The sequence below is a fragment of the Lepidochelys kempii genome, chromosome 2 (genome assembly GCF_965140285.1).
Source record: "Lepidochelys kempii isolate rLepKem1 chromosome 2, rLepKem1.hap1, whole genome shotgun sequence".
Taxonomy (NCBI): Eukaryota; Metazoa; Chordata; order Testudines; family Cheloniidae; genus Lepidochelys; species Lepidochelys kempii.
The window spans coordinates 69,819,892-69,836,200 of NC_136381.1; the positions used below are offsets into that span (position 1 = coordinate 69,819,892).

The 16,309-nt window shown below is 43.2% G+C and overlaps 1 protein-coding gene across 8 annotated transcripts in view; it reads left to right on the top strand.

Moving 5' to 3' along the window:
• LYPLA1 (lysophospholipase 1) overlaps nucleotides 1-16,309 on the top strand; it is a 43,444-nt gene that overhangs the window by 14,700 nt on the left and 12,435 nt on the right. For 5 of the 8 annotated variants that reach the window (XM_073331175.2, XM_073331172.2, XM_073331170.2 and 2 more), the window contains exons 3-4: nucleotides 6,668-6,733; nucleotides 14,189-14,236. In XM_073331175.2, the coding sequence (XP_073187276.1) occupies nucleotides 14,196-14,236 (41 nt within the window). In that variant the 5' untranslated portion in view covers nucleotides 6,668-6,733; nucleotides 14,189-14,195. Of the gene's footprint in view, nucleotides 1-6,667; nucleotides 6,734-8,350; nucleotides 8,442-14,188; nucleotides 14,237-16,309 lie in introns of those variants that run through there. The other 3 variants (XM_073331173.2, XM_073331176.2, XM_078851531.1) reach the window with 2 other exon arrangements.

Here is a 16,309-nt window from a genome sequence, read left to right on the forward strand (position 1 = left end):
AAAAAAAGCATTGAGTACGTTAGCTTTTTCCACATCCTCTGTCGCTAGGTTGCCTGCCTCATTCAGTAAGGGGCCCACACTTTCCTTGGCTTTCTTCTTGTTGCCAACATACCTGAAGAAACCCTACTTGTTATAGTTAGTGTTACCTGTTAATTTTCTGGTTCTTCCACTCCTTTTCTTGACACCAAATATTTTAGGAAGGATTGTAGGATTTGAAGTGGATCATTGAAAGAAACTGGGTGGTTTTATGGTCCTGGAGAAGAAAAAGATCAAGTTACCCTTCTAAAGACCACATAATTTTCAAACAAACCTGTTATTACCTTTTAGTTGTCAGGTTAAGAAACATTTAGTTAGTTAGTACCCATTACACCTCTGGCATTTAGGGCAGCGACGAAGCTCCTCCACTCCTGTCTGTTTCTGGCAAATCTTTCAATGGTTCCCCAGCTGTGCCCCAGGTTTTTCAGCTCAGCTTCCACAGCTCTTCACCATGTTGTTTTCGGGGGGCCTCATTTTCACTTGCCTTCAGGTGTCCACCTTAGTGCTATTCTGGTGATGGAATCAGTGTCCATCCAAAGCACAGGGCCAATCCATCTCCAAGACCTGATAATGATGGTACTCATATTTTCTTGGCTGCATTGTATGAATAGGTCTTGGTTTGAGATTGTTCTGGGCCAAAAGATACAGAGGATTTTTCTGAGGCAGGTTGTATGGAATGAAGACGGTTTGGCACACGCTGTACTTCGTCATTCCCCAGCATCAGAGCTCTGTGTGGATACAAATGTATACTCGCGGATGCAAGCTGGTATCCGTGGAACCGTAGGACTCTCCAGGGAACCGCAGAGGCGAAAGGAGCAGAACATGGGGCTGCTGCTCCCTGGAGCTAACACCCCACGCTGGCAGCTCCTCCGGCGTGGCTGTACCACCCCCAGCCCTGCCTACTGGGGCAGGCACCTGGCTCACCAGCAGCTGTCTCTGGTCACACTCTTGTGTCCAAGCAGCATGCATGCCCCCAGACAGGGGAAGCAGACAGCTGCGTGGAAGGGACGGGGGTGGGTCTGTGGGCAGTACAGCCATGCCGGAGGAGCTGCCCACACGGGGCGCTGGCTCCTGGGAACGGTGGCCCCACGTTCTGCTCCTTTTGCCACTGCGGTTCCTGGGAGAGCCTTGTGGTTCCATGGTTACCGATTTATATTTGTGGATATCCACATTCGCAGATATAAATTTGTATCTACACAGGGCTCTACCCAGCATTATGTGCGATAAAGTAGTGTTGAAAGTATGCAGCTCTGATAAATCTTAAATTTGGTGTTGTATTTTGATGATATCCAGACTGTATTGAAGCTACATTAGACTACGTTCAATACATCCTCGCTTGTTTCCAAAATGTCTCATAGGTTTCAGACTAGAGTTTTGCTGGAGTTTTTCTGGGGACTTGCAGCTCTTTTATTTTTGTTATATATTTGTCACAGGCAGTCAGAGTAGTCAGGTTCCTATTTGAGATCATTGGAGTAAAAGAAATATATATGGCTGCTATAAAGATTTCAGTACACACCTGTATATTTATGCAATGTATCTTTTTCAACTTGGCAGTTCTGATGCCCAGTTGGAAAGAATCTCAAAATCCTTGCTTAATTAGTTCTCCTCAGACAGTTTCTTTTTGACTTGTTAGTACTACTAGTTTCCAAAATAAGTGGTTCAATACAGTAAGGAGAAAGTAGTAACTAAATGTTAACGCAAGTTTAAGTAGACTTAGACTTTGGCGCGTCTAGTATGGAGTCTGATTAGGTGGAAGGCATAGAGGAGACTTGAGGCTTTTATTTATGTGATCTTCCACCAAATATTCAGTTCCTCAAGGGAACACGTGCACAACCCTAATGGATTAGGGCTTTTGCGAGGGTTAAGACTTAAGTGCTGAGATGGTATGTACACCTCAAAGAACTAGTTACAGGTAAATAATAGGTTTCAGAGTAATAGCCGTGTTAGTCTGTATTCGCAAAAAGAAAAAGAGTACTTGTGGCACCTTAGAGACTAACCAATTTATTTGAGCATGAGCTTTCGTGAGCTACAGGTCACTTCATCGGATGCATACCGTGGAAACATATTCTCTGTGTATATATAAAGTCTGCTGCAGTTTCCACGGTATGCATCCGATGAAGTGAGCTGTAGCTCACGAAAGCTCATGCTCAAATAAATTGGTTAGTCTCTAAGGTGCCACAAGTACTCCTTTTCTTTTTAGGTAAATAATACTACTTTTTGCCTCCTTCGCCACCAAGAGTCCAGTCATGCAAAGCCATACTGAGACATGTTGTTCTGACTTCACTAAGACTACTACTTTACTTTCTTCCCTTATCAATACCTTTCCATTGTTAAATTATTTTTACTTTCATGGGTATCGAGCTTCTGTCTGATTATATTTTCACCTCCGCTGGGGTTAGTTTTATTAAATTTAACATTGCAGGACTTGTGGTAATGAGCTCTGGGCTTACTAAATGAGCCCACACATCCATGCCATCCTCTGGGTTTGTGATAGCTGGGGGAATAAGAAAGCTCTGAAACTCAGTGCTGTGTTCAGCATGTTGAAGAACATGCAGCTCATCAAAAACTGAATTATGTATTTTATATGCCAATTTTAAATGCAGAATTACTCTAATTTTTCACTGACCCCCATTGTGTGGAGGTGTTGAGGCGAAAGATATTTGGATTACTTGAAAGCAAGGAAATTAATCTTTAATCTACTTGGTTTTGTTTTGAGTTACTGCAACCTTAGGTGTATAGAATCATCCACTGTATGTAAACATATACATCTATAGGGACAACAGTAGGAATTGGGATAGAGTCCTGTCTGCAGTTTCAAATCTCCTAGCTTTTTGGATTTAATAAATCAAACTTCATCTTCAAGTGGCTTCCATATATGGTGTGGTTGTGTTCTTTGCACAGGAGTTTAGGAACTTTAATAGCAATATCCAGCAGGGGTTGTGCATGCACCTTTTATAAAGGGCAGCATATCCCTACTCCCCCTCAGCTCCTTCTAACTGCCTTTTGGCAGAAAGTCAGAATAGAGTAGCATCTGCTTTAGCTAGTTACTGTGTTTCTTAGTGTAAGGTAATTTAGTTTCCTTGTTTGTTACTTCATTTAGCTAATTATATTAGTCAGTCAATTTCATTTGTTAGTCTGTTCCTGATAGTCAATTTAATCTGTCAGCCTCCTGAGGATAGTCAGTTTCATTTGTTAGCTAGTTTTTTAAAAAAAACATTTTAGATAGGGTTCCAGTACAGACTTATGCCAGATCCCCATTTACCAGGACTTAAGTCATGCACATTGGGTCAGAGAGTAGTTCTTCTCACAGACATACATGACCTCTGCCTATTTTACTTAGGAGAGGCTCATGTTCCATCAAAGTGCGCTATTTATAGGACTTTTAAAAACATACCCCTAAATCTAGGGAATATAGACTGAGGCTGTTCCTCCTGGAGAAATCAATAAGACCTCAGTCTGATTCTGAACGGCGGCTGCTTCAGGGATCCTTGGGTATACTATCTGGGACCCAGCCTGTAAGCGCTCCCCCCCCCAACTAGGGAGGTAACTGATCTCCATACCCCCCTAGTAGGCACTGCTCTTTTAAGTGCTCTCGGGCTTGTCTGTTGGAGCAGTGAGTAATCCCTGCTGCCCATGGAGTTAAAGACCACTCTAAGATCTCCCACAAGGAAGCTGTATCGTCCCTGGTACAACAAAAGAGGAGGGCAGAATTCCAGGCATCAAAGGAGTTGCTGAATGTGGTAGGGAGAAAATCCTCTCACAGGAAGAGCATGGTACCAAAAGGATCTGCCTGGATTTCAGGCTTGGATGTATTGGCCCCTGTGATTTCAGCATTCAGAACTGACCATTCAGAACTGCTTTCATCAGAGATTCCATTTGGACTCTTCAGATGAAGTGTCAGGGTGTAACAAAGTCATCCTGATATCAGAACCTCAACACAGTGTCTCTGGGGGAGAGGATGAAGAGGTGCAAGATGAACTTTCAGCCAATGCTTTCTCTCCTCCTTCCCCAGAAGAAACTTCCACACCCTTAATGAGGGATGATTTTTAAAACATATCAGGAATTTTTGAAAAGAATGGCAAACTTTCTACATATTCTACTCCTGGAGGGGATTCTGCGGGACTGTGTGCCTGCAGAAAAAAGCCCCCCTGCAGATTTCCTGCTTTTCCCTGCAGAAAACGGCAGGAAAGCCTCACAGGGAGGGTTGGACTGTGTGTGCAGTTTTTGGGAGGGATTGCCCCCCAAACAGAGGTGAGGCATGGGGGGGGGCACACGGGGTTACGTGCCACTGCGCCCCTTCCCCCCCATTTCTGCAAACACAGAGCTGCCCAGCTCAGAGGTCTCGGGCTCTGCTGACTCTGCAGCTGATTGCAGCCTCCTGGGTCCTAGTTCCAGTTGTGTTCCCCTTTTGTGTGTTTGGGAGCCTTCCTATTTTCTCTGTAACAGTGAGTGCCTGCGGTGAGGCTGGGCAAGGGGGATGGAGGAAATGAGGGAAGGGGGGTGAGGGGAAGTGGGGGAAGAGGCAGTGGGAGAAAAAAGGGGGGTGGAGTAGGGTAGGGGGAGGGGAATGTGGGAGTGAGGGGAAGATGATGAAGAAGAAAAGGAGATAGAGGAATCGCAGGGGAAAGTGGGAGCCCAACATGCGGCATCCCCTTGGCAGCAGCTGGGGCTCCCCCGTTAAGCAGGCCTATCGAACCCTCACCCTGACATGCCCATCCCCCCTACACCTGGACCCCTGCGTCCAGACCCCCACCCCACTGAGCCCCAACCAGCTGCACCTGGACCCCCACCCCATCAAGCCCCAGCACCTGGACCCCGTCACTGAGCCAGCACACCCAGACCCCCCCACTGAGCCCAACCACCATCACTTGGATCCCCTGCAGAGTCCCATTGCCCCTGTACCTGGAATGCCCCAATAAGCCCCTGTGTATCCAGATCTCCCACTGAGCTTCCTGCACCCAGATTGCCCCACACAGAAACTTCTCACCCCACATCTGGACCACCCCACATTAAGCCCCTCCACACTTGGATCCTGCTGGGTTGAGCTTGATCAGCCACATTTGGTGCGCCTGGCACAGCGGGGCAGGGCCTTGAGGTGTTTCTGGGTCAGGCCCAGCCCTTGCACTGTGTCAGGGTCAGGTGCAGCCTCACTGCTGAATCCCTGTACTGGAGGTGGTGAGGGCTTCAGAGTGATCTCCTATCTCAATGCAGCCAGTGACCTGTGCTCCCCACTGCCATGCTGGAGCCACATTTATTTATTGGCACATAAAATTTACAGAATTTTAAAACGTGCGCAGAATTTTCAATTTTTTGGCGTAGAATTCCCTGAGGAATAACGTTCCATTGGAAATGGTTCAAGACAAGGCAGATAAACTGTTTGATATTTTGCAACCTGCCACTCAGGACAGGATAGCCCTTCCTATTAATGTGGGAATTCTTAAACCTGCAAAGGAATTAGATTGTGGAGTAGTCTATATCTCAGCAACCTCAAAGAGCTGAACAAAAGTATCAAGTTTCCCCTAAAGAGTTTGAATATTTGTATTCACATCTGCTACCATCATCACTGATATTGATTTACCAGAGCTGCATACTTTCAACACTACTTTATAATGCAGAGTGCTGGGGAATGAGAAAGTATGACATGTCCAAACTGTCTTCATTCCATACAACCTGCCTCAGAAATGTGCTTTAGTAGGATACCAGTTGTGGAAAATTGCAGAGCAACAACTTGCATGTGTATGCTAGTCATTACTTCTTGGTATCCGCTTCCAGAGCGGATACACAAGGGGAAGATGTGTCCTACAGTCTATTCAGATGAGCTCCTAGCTCCCACCCTCTTGATCACTGAATTGCTTGTTAATAATCATGAGTGGAAGCCACATGCATAGGAACTCGAAGAAAGAACTGTTACTCAACTAATAGTAACTGTGGTTCTTCTAGATGTTCTGTGCATGTGAATCCCTCAATCCATCCTCCATTCCTGCAGCTCAGACACCTTGTGAGACTCTGGGTGATGAGAAAGACTTGAGGGGGTGACCGGAGTCATGGTGCCCTTTATGTTCTTGGAAGAGGGGGTGAGAGGACATGAAGGGCACGTACGTGACTCCTGCTTTATTGCTGTTTTTGAAACTTTGGAATTCTTTTGCAAGAGGTTCAGCCACACCATGCATGAGAGCTACATGCACAAAACATCCTGAAGAACCACAATTATTATAAGTGTTTTTTAGTGTTGTTTTTATGCGGCATAGACATTTTTTATAGCAATATTCAAAAAAGTTTGAAAACAATTGAATTTGTGGCCTTGTCTATATGTCTTTGAATAGACTGACACGTAAATGTATCAATGACAGGCTTATAGCAGATGCTTTCTTAGAGAGAGAGCGGGAGAGCGTGAGCAACTACTATTGGACAAGAAACTAGTTTTCTTTAGATGCGTTTGCTACTTGTTATAAAGGAAGGACTTCTCTTTTAACATAGGTAATGCATTTTGTTTTAGGTTCTTTTAGAAATGTCACCTGTAATGACCTGACACTCCCTCTTATTTTAGCATTATGGCAACAATGCTTAACTATTAAAGTTAACATTTAAACTAGCACATGAAAATGCCATTTAACATACTTTTCTCCAACAGACATGGCTGGGCAGAAGCATTTGCAGGTATCAGAAGTCCACATGTAAAATATATTTGCCCACATGCGTAAGTATATAACTTCTTTTGTCGTCTTTTCACTCCTTTTTTTCTATTTATTTAGGAAGCTTTAACAGGCTTACAAATCCTTGCCATGTAAATATGAGAAACAAAACAATCTTTACAACAGTTAGCTTTTGTTTCAAGACATTATACAGGAATAATATACATTAATCAGATATTCCTGTTCAAGAGGGTGTTACCATATTATTGAGTGAGCTTCCTGAAAATACCTATGTTGTTTCTGGTTTTTCACTGTTTTCAAATGCAAGGCTACTATGTAGATCGGGGTAGGCAACCTATGGCAGCACGCGAGCTGATTTTCAGTGGCATTCGCAGTGTCCGGGTCCTGGACACTGCTCTGGGGGGGAGGGCTCTGCATTTTAATTTAATTTTAAATGAAGCTTCTTAACATTTTAAAAACCTTAAACAATAGTTTAGTTATATATTATAGACTTATAGAAAGAGACCTTCTCAAAACGTGAAAATGTATTACTGGCATGCAAAACCTTAAATTAGAGTGAATAAATGAAGATTTGGCACACCACTTCTGAAAGGTTGCCAATCCCTGATGTAGATTATATTTTGTAAGGCCATTAGACAAATGTGGAAAGATGAAATCAGTGGGATTTATGGGTACTCATCACTTCGGTTGACTACTGGCTATCTGTTTACTGAAAAAGTGCAGATATATGCTTATTTAAAAAAAAGTTTAAGAAGTATTGATGTGAATTACTTAAGCACACCAAGTTTTGATTTGTGTATTGCTTCATTGCAAATAACTTAAACTGAATGAATAAATAGAAAAATATTGGAAAATTGCTCAAATTCATCAGCTAACTTCAATTTGACTATTCGTGTAAGTCTCTGCTTTTTGCAAGCTTTCGAATGGCCAGGTTTTACTCAGCATGAATATTTGTGAGAAGCTAATTTTAAGAATTGATATTTACTTATTTTTGAATTGTATGCACTCTTTTGTCATAGAAAATGCACACTGTTGGTTATTCATGTAGTTAGTATAAAGGTTCTCAAACTTTGGTCTGTGGACTTCTGCTGTGTTCTGCAAAGCCCTTTTTGGGGGAGTCTGGAGAGATGGCAGTCATACAAAGCTGACCCTTCTGCTTATTTCTCTCAGCTACGTTGCATTAAAAGACAACTAAAATTCTTGATAGCAAGCATCAGATACTCCTTGGGGAATTCTGCACCAAAAAATTCTGCAAAATTCTGCATATTTTATTTGTCAAAATAATTCAATATAATCAAACCAGTTTCAATTGTTTTGGTAATTTATTTAAACTACAGTACAGAAAAAAGTCACAATAACTATTCAGCATTTCCTAAACACATGAAAGTTAAGTTACAAACACTTGGTAACTAATATCCTGCATTCCAGTTCTAATCCTAGATTTTCATTTAAATTACATTACAGAACACCAAACAGCCACTCCCCCTCCCCCCCCAAAAAAAAAAAAGGAAAAGAAAAGAAAGTCATACAATTTTGAGAATCTGGGGTTGGCAAACTACAGGACCGCTAGCTGTTTTAATCCGGCCCTCGAGCTCCTGCTGGGGAGTAGGGTCTGGGGCTTGCTCTGCTCCAGCTGGGAAGCAGGGTTGGGCGCTCCTCCATGCGGCTACCAGAAGCAGTGGCATGTCCCCTCTCCGGCTCCTACGCATAGGGGCAGCCGGGGGCTCCGCACGCTGCCCCTACCTGCTTGAGGTAAGCGCCACCCAGAGCCTGCACCCCTGAGCCAGTCCCCCATGCCTCAACCCCCTGCCCCAGCCCTGATCCCCCTCTCACCCTCCAAACCCCTCGGTCCTAGCCTGGAGCACCCTCCTGCGCCCCAAACCCCTCATCCCCAGCCCCACCCCAGAGCCCACACCCCCAGCAGGAGCCCTCACCCCCCACACAGACTGTCCCAGCCCGGAGCCCCCTCCTGCACCCTGAACTCCTCATTTCTGGCCCCACCCCAGAGCCTGCACCCCCAGCCAGAGCCTTTACATCCTCCCGCACCCAAACCCCAATTTCATGAGCATTCATGCCATACTATTTCCATACCCAGATGTGACCCTCAGATCAGAAAGTTTGCCCACCCCTGTGCTAATCATTTTCCTGGACCTGGCTGGGTACTTCAGGAAGTGCTTGGTTCTGATTGTCCAGATGTTTTATTGACTGCTTGGTAAATGTTTTATTTGCTTTAATTTTTTTTTTTTTTATGGGTAAGTGAAATAAATCCTGAGCTGTAATCTAACCCCATTTTGCCACTGTGTCACAGGAAAAAGTGAGAGAGCACATACATCTTCCTATCTGAGGATTCCCTCACTGTCATTTATAAGACTCTTTTACATCACCCTGGCAATGTAGGAGCCTTAAAACTCTCACAAGTTTTATGATCCTGGGGGAACTGATTGAGAATGGGAACAGCTAACTAACAATAGGAACATTAACAACGTTACTACACAGTCAGGCTGGTACATTTGTGCCTCAGAGAATGAGATCAATTAACTAACAGGCAGGCTGCTACATTTCTGCCTCTAGTCTGCCTCGTGCATAATAAAAAGCTCTACCCTTCCATGCCAGCAAGCTGCAGTGGCAAGGGAGGGACAGTCTCTCTCTCTCTCTCTGTCACTTGTTGGCACGCATGTACGCCCAGCCCCACCTCCCTACCCAATGGTGATCAACCATGCATGCACTCCCAGCCCCTCTCCCCCATCTCTGAGACTGCTCCAGATGCTCTGCCTGGGCTGCTAGGGAACAGGCACATGTCACCTGGGAGATTTTTTTTTTTTTGCATTTTTCTGCGGGGGGACACAGAAAAAAAATGCAGGCCATATGAATTCTGTGCAGAATTTGGTCAGGAGTAACAGGACTCTACCCAGTAAACAAGGCATTAAACTGTAGCCTGCATCTCTTTAACACTGAAAATCAGGGTGAGCAAAAGACCAATCTTGGTCTATTTTAAGAGAAACTCAGATTGTCTGTGTCCATCCTATGACTTAACTCTTCTTTCTGGGAAGAAGAGCATCTTGCCTCATAGGGCAAAAGTAGTGGAGAGGCATCCCATGTTGCATTAAGCAGCAGCAGTCTTGAGAGATCTGTAGCAGTGTTGTGGGGAAAGGCTGAATGCTGTTGTGGAGTTCAGCATCTGGTTTGTATATAGTAAAGGCAACCCCTTGAACTAATCTGCAGAGCCATCTGAATGATAGCCCAGCACTCTCAGTACTCACTTCCCTGCTGGCCCTTTGCCTTTTTATTTTAAAATGTGATAGCTGTGTTTCCTGGCCCACATTCAGCACCTCTTACAAACAATTCATCTCCCGCCTTCAGTGCGGTGGAGAGAGAAACCTGTGGATTGAAGTAAAGGTGTCTCAGTTTCTCACCTGGCAAAGCGGAGTATGACATGGAAGTGATCAGAGGCAGGGGGGCACCTAAAGATACATCTGCACCTACAGTGGCGAACTTAGAACCCATAGTTGATTATGGTTTCACTATCAGTGGTGTTGGAAATAGTGGAGGCTGTAGAATAGGCAAGACCTAAGTGTTTTTACCACTGTCATAGACCACATGGTGATCTCAGCCCTGCTTCTTTGCCTTTCTCATTCTTTAGTGGCTAGCTTTTTTTTTTTTCCTCCAGAGGAGGGGAAAGAATGGGAGGTTCTTATCTCTTTATCTTCCCATGCTCTCAGAATTTTAGCAGGTGGTGCGGTGAGGTGCAGCGCGGCACACGAGCAGAGTTGGATGAGGGGGATTCAATTTACCAAACATTATAATAAAAACATATGGCAGTTTTATGATATTATCAGATCATTGTGCTATCTGTAATAGCCTCCTCTGTCTGACAGTTGCCACTACCACATTATTCAGAGGAATGTGGAAGAAACCACATTATGGACAATTAAGATGTAATCTTCACACTGGAAGTATTTTCTTAAATTGTTAGCAGCTGGCTTATTTCCTGAAACATAGGTGTCTATGTCCTTTGCAAACACTTGTATAACCTGTCAAACTATTTTCTCATGCATATAAATGCCTAATTCAGCACTTGGCCGTGACACATTGTGACAGTAAATCCACTGTTAAATTATGCAGTGTGTGGTTTAAAAAAAAAAAAAAAAATCTGACCAGTATCATCCTCATCCGTTTTAAATTTGATGCCTTTCAATTTCATCAGTGTCCCTGGTCATTTTTGAGGTGGCTTCTACATATTGCCTATGGGATGCTCCTATTGTGGTTCCAAACTTTAGAAACTTTATGGAAACCAGGACATCATAAGGACTTCATGTGAAATTGAACTTTTGGAGCCAAGCTTGTAAAAGCATATGTCCCTAATTTCTTGCTTTCTTTAGACAGTTATGGATGTAAGGATATTATTTTCCATGCCTAGAGTGACTTTTGGATTTCAGATCCAAGACTCTCTTTATTTCTAGTGTTAGTGTTGTGTTATAGTTCATTTTTATTCTGGGCACTTTGCTGTTTATCAAACCCCTGGAAGCCTGTTTGGCTAAGAGTGGGGTTTAAACTTTGTGCATTGTGCTTCTCCATGTAAACAGTGGTGGATATACACACCAGCTCTCTTTTAGGCTGGGAAAGCCCACTCCTCATATTACTGTTTGGTAAGTAGGACCGTCACACATAATGCCTGCACCAATTGGCAGCAGAGGCCCTGGGCCTTAGCTGATGAGTCCTGAGTATCCAGTCCTTGGATCTGACCTATGATTGGCTGTCTGCCCTTGCACTGGAAGAGAGTGTGCTGCCAGGCAAGTCAGATGCAACCCCAGCACTGGAGAATTCTGTTGGTGGCTTGCCAAGCAGCAAGATTTCATTGAGTCCAAGAATTGAACTTTTTGGTGCTAGATTTTCATTAATACCTATGCTGATTTTGGCTTCTAAGGAACACTTTGGTTTATGTCTTTGTTCAATGACTGGAGATTGCTAGGTGTCTAAAAAACCTGCTACTAATCAAGCATCTATTGACCTATTGAGTCTGGAGAATTTCTTGGCACCAAAGAGGTTTGTAGTCTTGGAACAGACTATCGTAGCTGCTCCCTTGCTATAGCTGAAGTTTTCACTTGGAGGAGGGCCATCAGTTTGTGTTCAAGTAAGTGAATCTACCTGCCATTTCAGCTTGTCTCTCAGGTGTCACACCATTGCAGCCCAGACCTTTCAGGTATCCTAACTTCTTCTTGTGCGTTAGAGAACGAGTTCCATGATGGAATCTTAATTTGTTATTGACAAGGCTGATGGACTCATGTTTGAGCCCTTAAAACGGGACTCTTCTTTTTACTAAAGAGAGCATGACTACCTCTGTGAGGAGACAGTTGCAAAAGTTTTACTAATTGATCTTATTTTCACCATATTCTTCAGAGACAGTCTTCTTACAAATTAATTTCAAATATATAGAAAAAATGAAGATTTGTGTGTGAATGAGACAATCTCATAGTTCTTTCCAAAACTTCCTTATTTTCTGGAGGAAACAAGGCTCCATACCCCCATGTAAAAAGGGTTTTGCAGTTTTGTGTGTGTGTGGTTTTTTTTAATGTATATACTAGAACTGAAGACTTTAGGAAGTCAGCAAGACTTGTAGCATAAAGAAAATGCCATTTCCACTTTAGGAGTTGCAAAGTGGAACAGGTTGTACGGTGAGACCTGTTATGACTCAGCTAGGGTGAGAGTGCCTCAGGGTCTTACGACTCAATCTCTTAAGACAAAAGTATCAGTGATGTGCCTCCGTAATGTTTCCATCATAAACTACTAGCTGGGTTACTATGTGGATTTCTGTACATCCATTTATACATCACTGCTCTCAAATTGGTATCTAGATCTGATGTTTGCTTTGGGAGACGGAATCTGTAGAGCCCTGCACGGATACAAAATTTGTATCTGCAGCCGATCCACAATCCACAAAAATGATCTGCGGATATCCTCATTTGCTGGGCTCTATGAATATGTTTAATTAGAACTCTTAAATCACTTTTCGGGGGGTTCTGCTTTTATACCAATAAAATAAAAACCAGCAGGATCTTATTAAAGGGGAAAAGGCAAAATGCCACATTTATTGTGAATACAGAAAGAATCATAGTAAGCAGTTAGTTATAGCTATAACATTCCATTCAATTTCATATTTATTCACACATTCATTCATACACACACACACAGAGGTTCTGCAAGGTTGTTATCCTAGTTACCAGCCTTAGAGTTGCTCATGCCAAGCCACTGGCCAGGTGGCCTGGACATGAGGAGGGAGCAGGGCCTTGTCAGATGCTCATCTGATGCTCCTGGAAGTTGGTTTGCAGAATCAGACCCCAAAGTTCTCACTTTCTAGAGTCCATTTTTATAGGAATTTCTTCCTATGCCAGTCTATGGGAATTGCTTCATCATGCTGTTGCTGAATCAATTAGCAGATGGCACATTCCTGACGGCTCTGTGCTGCCAGATGTTATCTTGTTCTTTGGTTCTCCCATCCTTGAGGTTGTTGGGTGGATTCCAGTCTGTCCTCCGGGGGTCCTCTGGTTATTTCCACTTGACGCCTTCTTCAGCCGGTGGACACTGGATTCTTAGGCTGGCACCTCCCTGATCATTCAGTTATTATCCACACCACGCATCCATCCACATACATCCTCTATCTCTATTTTAATCACAATTCTTAATAAAGCGAGATGAATACAACAAAAGGGCGGGGAGTCTCTGGGTGCTGTTTCTGTTGTTACAGAGTATTGCTTTGAGTCTCTCTCTGTGTGAGTAGTTGTTGTTACGAAGAATTGCTTTGAGAACAGACTCTGTCTTAGAATGTACTAACACAATTAGCAGCTTGCAAGTTTCACACATAGAGGGAGAGAAACAGTACCAAAAACCAAGAGACCTCTTAATTAGTAATACCCTGGAATTTAAACTATGGGGAATCAAACTCATTTGTGATTTTAATACAGAACTTCTTTAATATGATCCAACACTGCTGTTTGCTAGACTCCCATAAGTCTGAATGAGCAGAGGCCAATTGAAGAATAGTTACTTGTGCTAATAACTGTGGTTCTTTGACATTGTTGCCTCTGAATATCTACTCGCCCATTCTTTCCATGAAGGCATGTAAATACAGTAAAAGCAGCCAATTTGTCTTCTATGTACCATTCGTATGCTTCTATTGTCTGTGCTTTTCATAGTCTCTCAGGGTTTTCATTCTGTTCTTAAGGAAGTCGCTGTGCTACTAATTATTTTCATCTGCTGCCTCAAAACCTATTGTAGTTCTTCTGAAAGACCAAAATTGGTCTCACTCATGTTTACCTTCATTTTTAAAAATGAGAGAGTGGACACTGGTCATGCTTTAAAAATGGGATAAAAATATAGGAAACATCTAGCTTTACAACTAACCTGAAATCTTGTAGCAATGCAGAAATAGTTATCTGGTGTGTGTTCTTATGTTAACAAACCTTTTGTATTAAATTATTGCAATATTATTTCTCAATTTCTAGGCCAGTTATGCCAGTTTCTCTGAACATGAATATGGCAATGCCATCTTGGTAAGTACTTTCTGAATTAGGAATGATCATATATAGTGTAAAGTCCCAAGTGTTTATATTGATTGGACTTAACTCAAGGATGAGCTTGAATTGCTAGCTTTAATCAACTGTAAATGCAGAAGGCTTTTATGTTTAGTATTGTTCTAACAAAGGTTTCTCATTAATAGTGTCAAACTGTCTCAACAGAAGCAAAAAGGAAACACTAGCTCTGATAAGAAAGAAAATAATCAGACAGGGAAAAGGCAACTTTTAAAATTGAAAACATCAAATGTATAATATACATCATAGTCTTCAATCTGCTTGAAAGTTTGTATTCTTTGTATGCTTGTTTACTTCTGTTCCACTTCTGGTGTTCATGTGCTTCATGTGCTGTAGATGAGAATGCTTTAGTCAGCTATATCTTTTGGTTCCTGTTCCTTTGATGACCTTGGGCCCCGCTCTCCGAGGGTAGAAAGGGGGTGGAACAAACAACTGACATTCCTTTCCTTTCAACTGCTCCTGGCTATGAGGTGGACCCAAATAGCAGTGTCCCCACTCCTTTTTTCAATCACCTATTTTATTAGGATTATGTAAATAGTTATTTAGAGTAGGTATTTAGTGTAGTGTTTTTAGTAGTTTTGGCTTTGTTGAGATTTATTTTCTGCCTTTTAAGGGAGGGTCTGATATTATGTCAGGACAGAAACCACGGGTTTTACATTTTGAGTCCTATGGGGCTGGTATGCCCATGCAGGACACATTTAAGTTGTCATTACTTTTTAGGTTCTGGATATGTAAAGGAAAAACGTAAGGATTGTAATATCTTTGCCGAGAGGGCAGCTACGTCTAGGACAACAGGATGAAGTTTTTCCTTTTTGAGAAAAATATGAGGCCAGTTTCTGATCAGGTGGAATATAGAATCCCCCAGTCTGGGACAATCCTTAGTGAAAAATGTCCTGGTAACTGCCTTAACCTCCAGGGGTCTGGCTGCTTCTGTGCTGGCAGTAACAGGTATTCCTCTTCTCAGGAGTGCACAAAGAGAGAGGGTTGGTTCACGCCCTGCTGTCTCTGGGATGAAGAGATCTCTGAAAGCAGCTCCTCATACATCAGTTCAGCAGGAGGCAGCCCAGAAAGCCTCACTGGTGTTTGTGTTATCACTGGAGCAGAGCTCTCTGCCGGCTGCCTGCTGCTAGCACCTGTGCTCTGGGCACTGGGTCAGCTTTCATCTATCTGCAGCACTAGTCCATTCTGAGCATGTTTCTCCAGTGCCAGGACAACTCTCTTGGCTGTCTGCAGCAAGGGCTCGTCCTGAGCATGCTGCTCTGGTGCTGGTTCAGTTACAGCCCCTTGCAGTGCTGACTTCCTCAGGTGGCCTGAGAGAAACAGCTGTCTGTGCCTGTTCATTCGGAGCCTGTTGCATCTAACATCAGTTCTGACTCCTGCAGCAGCACAGCTACTGATGCCAGCATTTGTATCTTGGTGCAGGCTTTATTACTGCCAGATCATCCTATGGAGCAGCAGCATTCAGTGCAGAAGTACATGGCACAAAGTGTAGCCTGTCTGCACCTTAATAAATGTTTTTGTCAATCAGGGGATGCTTTCTAAGTCTCCTAGGGATTATTGTGGTAAGCCCCATCAGTGGGTAATTCTCCAAATCCCTCATCAGCAGCACCCCATCCCCTTAGAAGAGGAGGATGGGTATTCCTTTTCTGATACTGGGGATGTTTCACCCTTTTGGGACTAGCTTTTAATGACTCATATGTTTGACAGTCAGATCATACGTAGGGTAAATATACAGGTATGTTAGTTCAAAAGCCCCTAGGTAGTACCCCCTGCCCTGGCCACATTCACTTCATCCATGTGGACCAACTGCCACGCTTCACTGGTGCAATATCCTAAATCAAAACTTTCCTCAGTTTCAATTTCCAGGATTAGATCTCTTTTACCCCAGGATCCACCTGTCATGCAAAAGCAATCACGGTGATCTTGGACATGTTGTTGAACCAGACTCTTCTGCATGTCAAACTCTAAATGAACATAGACTTCACCAACAAGTTTCTGAAACTATCCTAGAGCATATTCCATCCACTTCTTCAC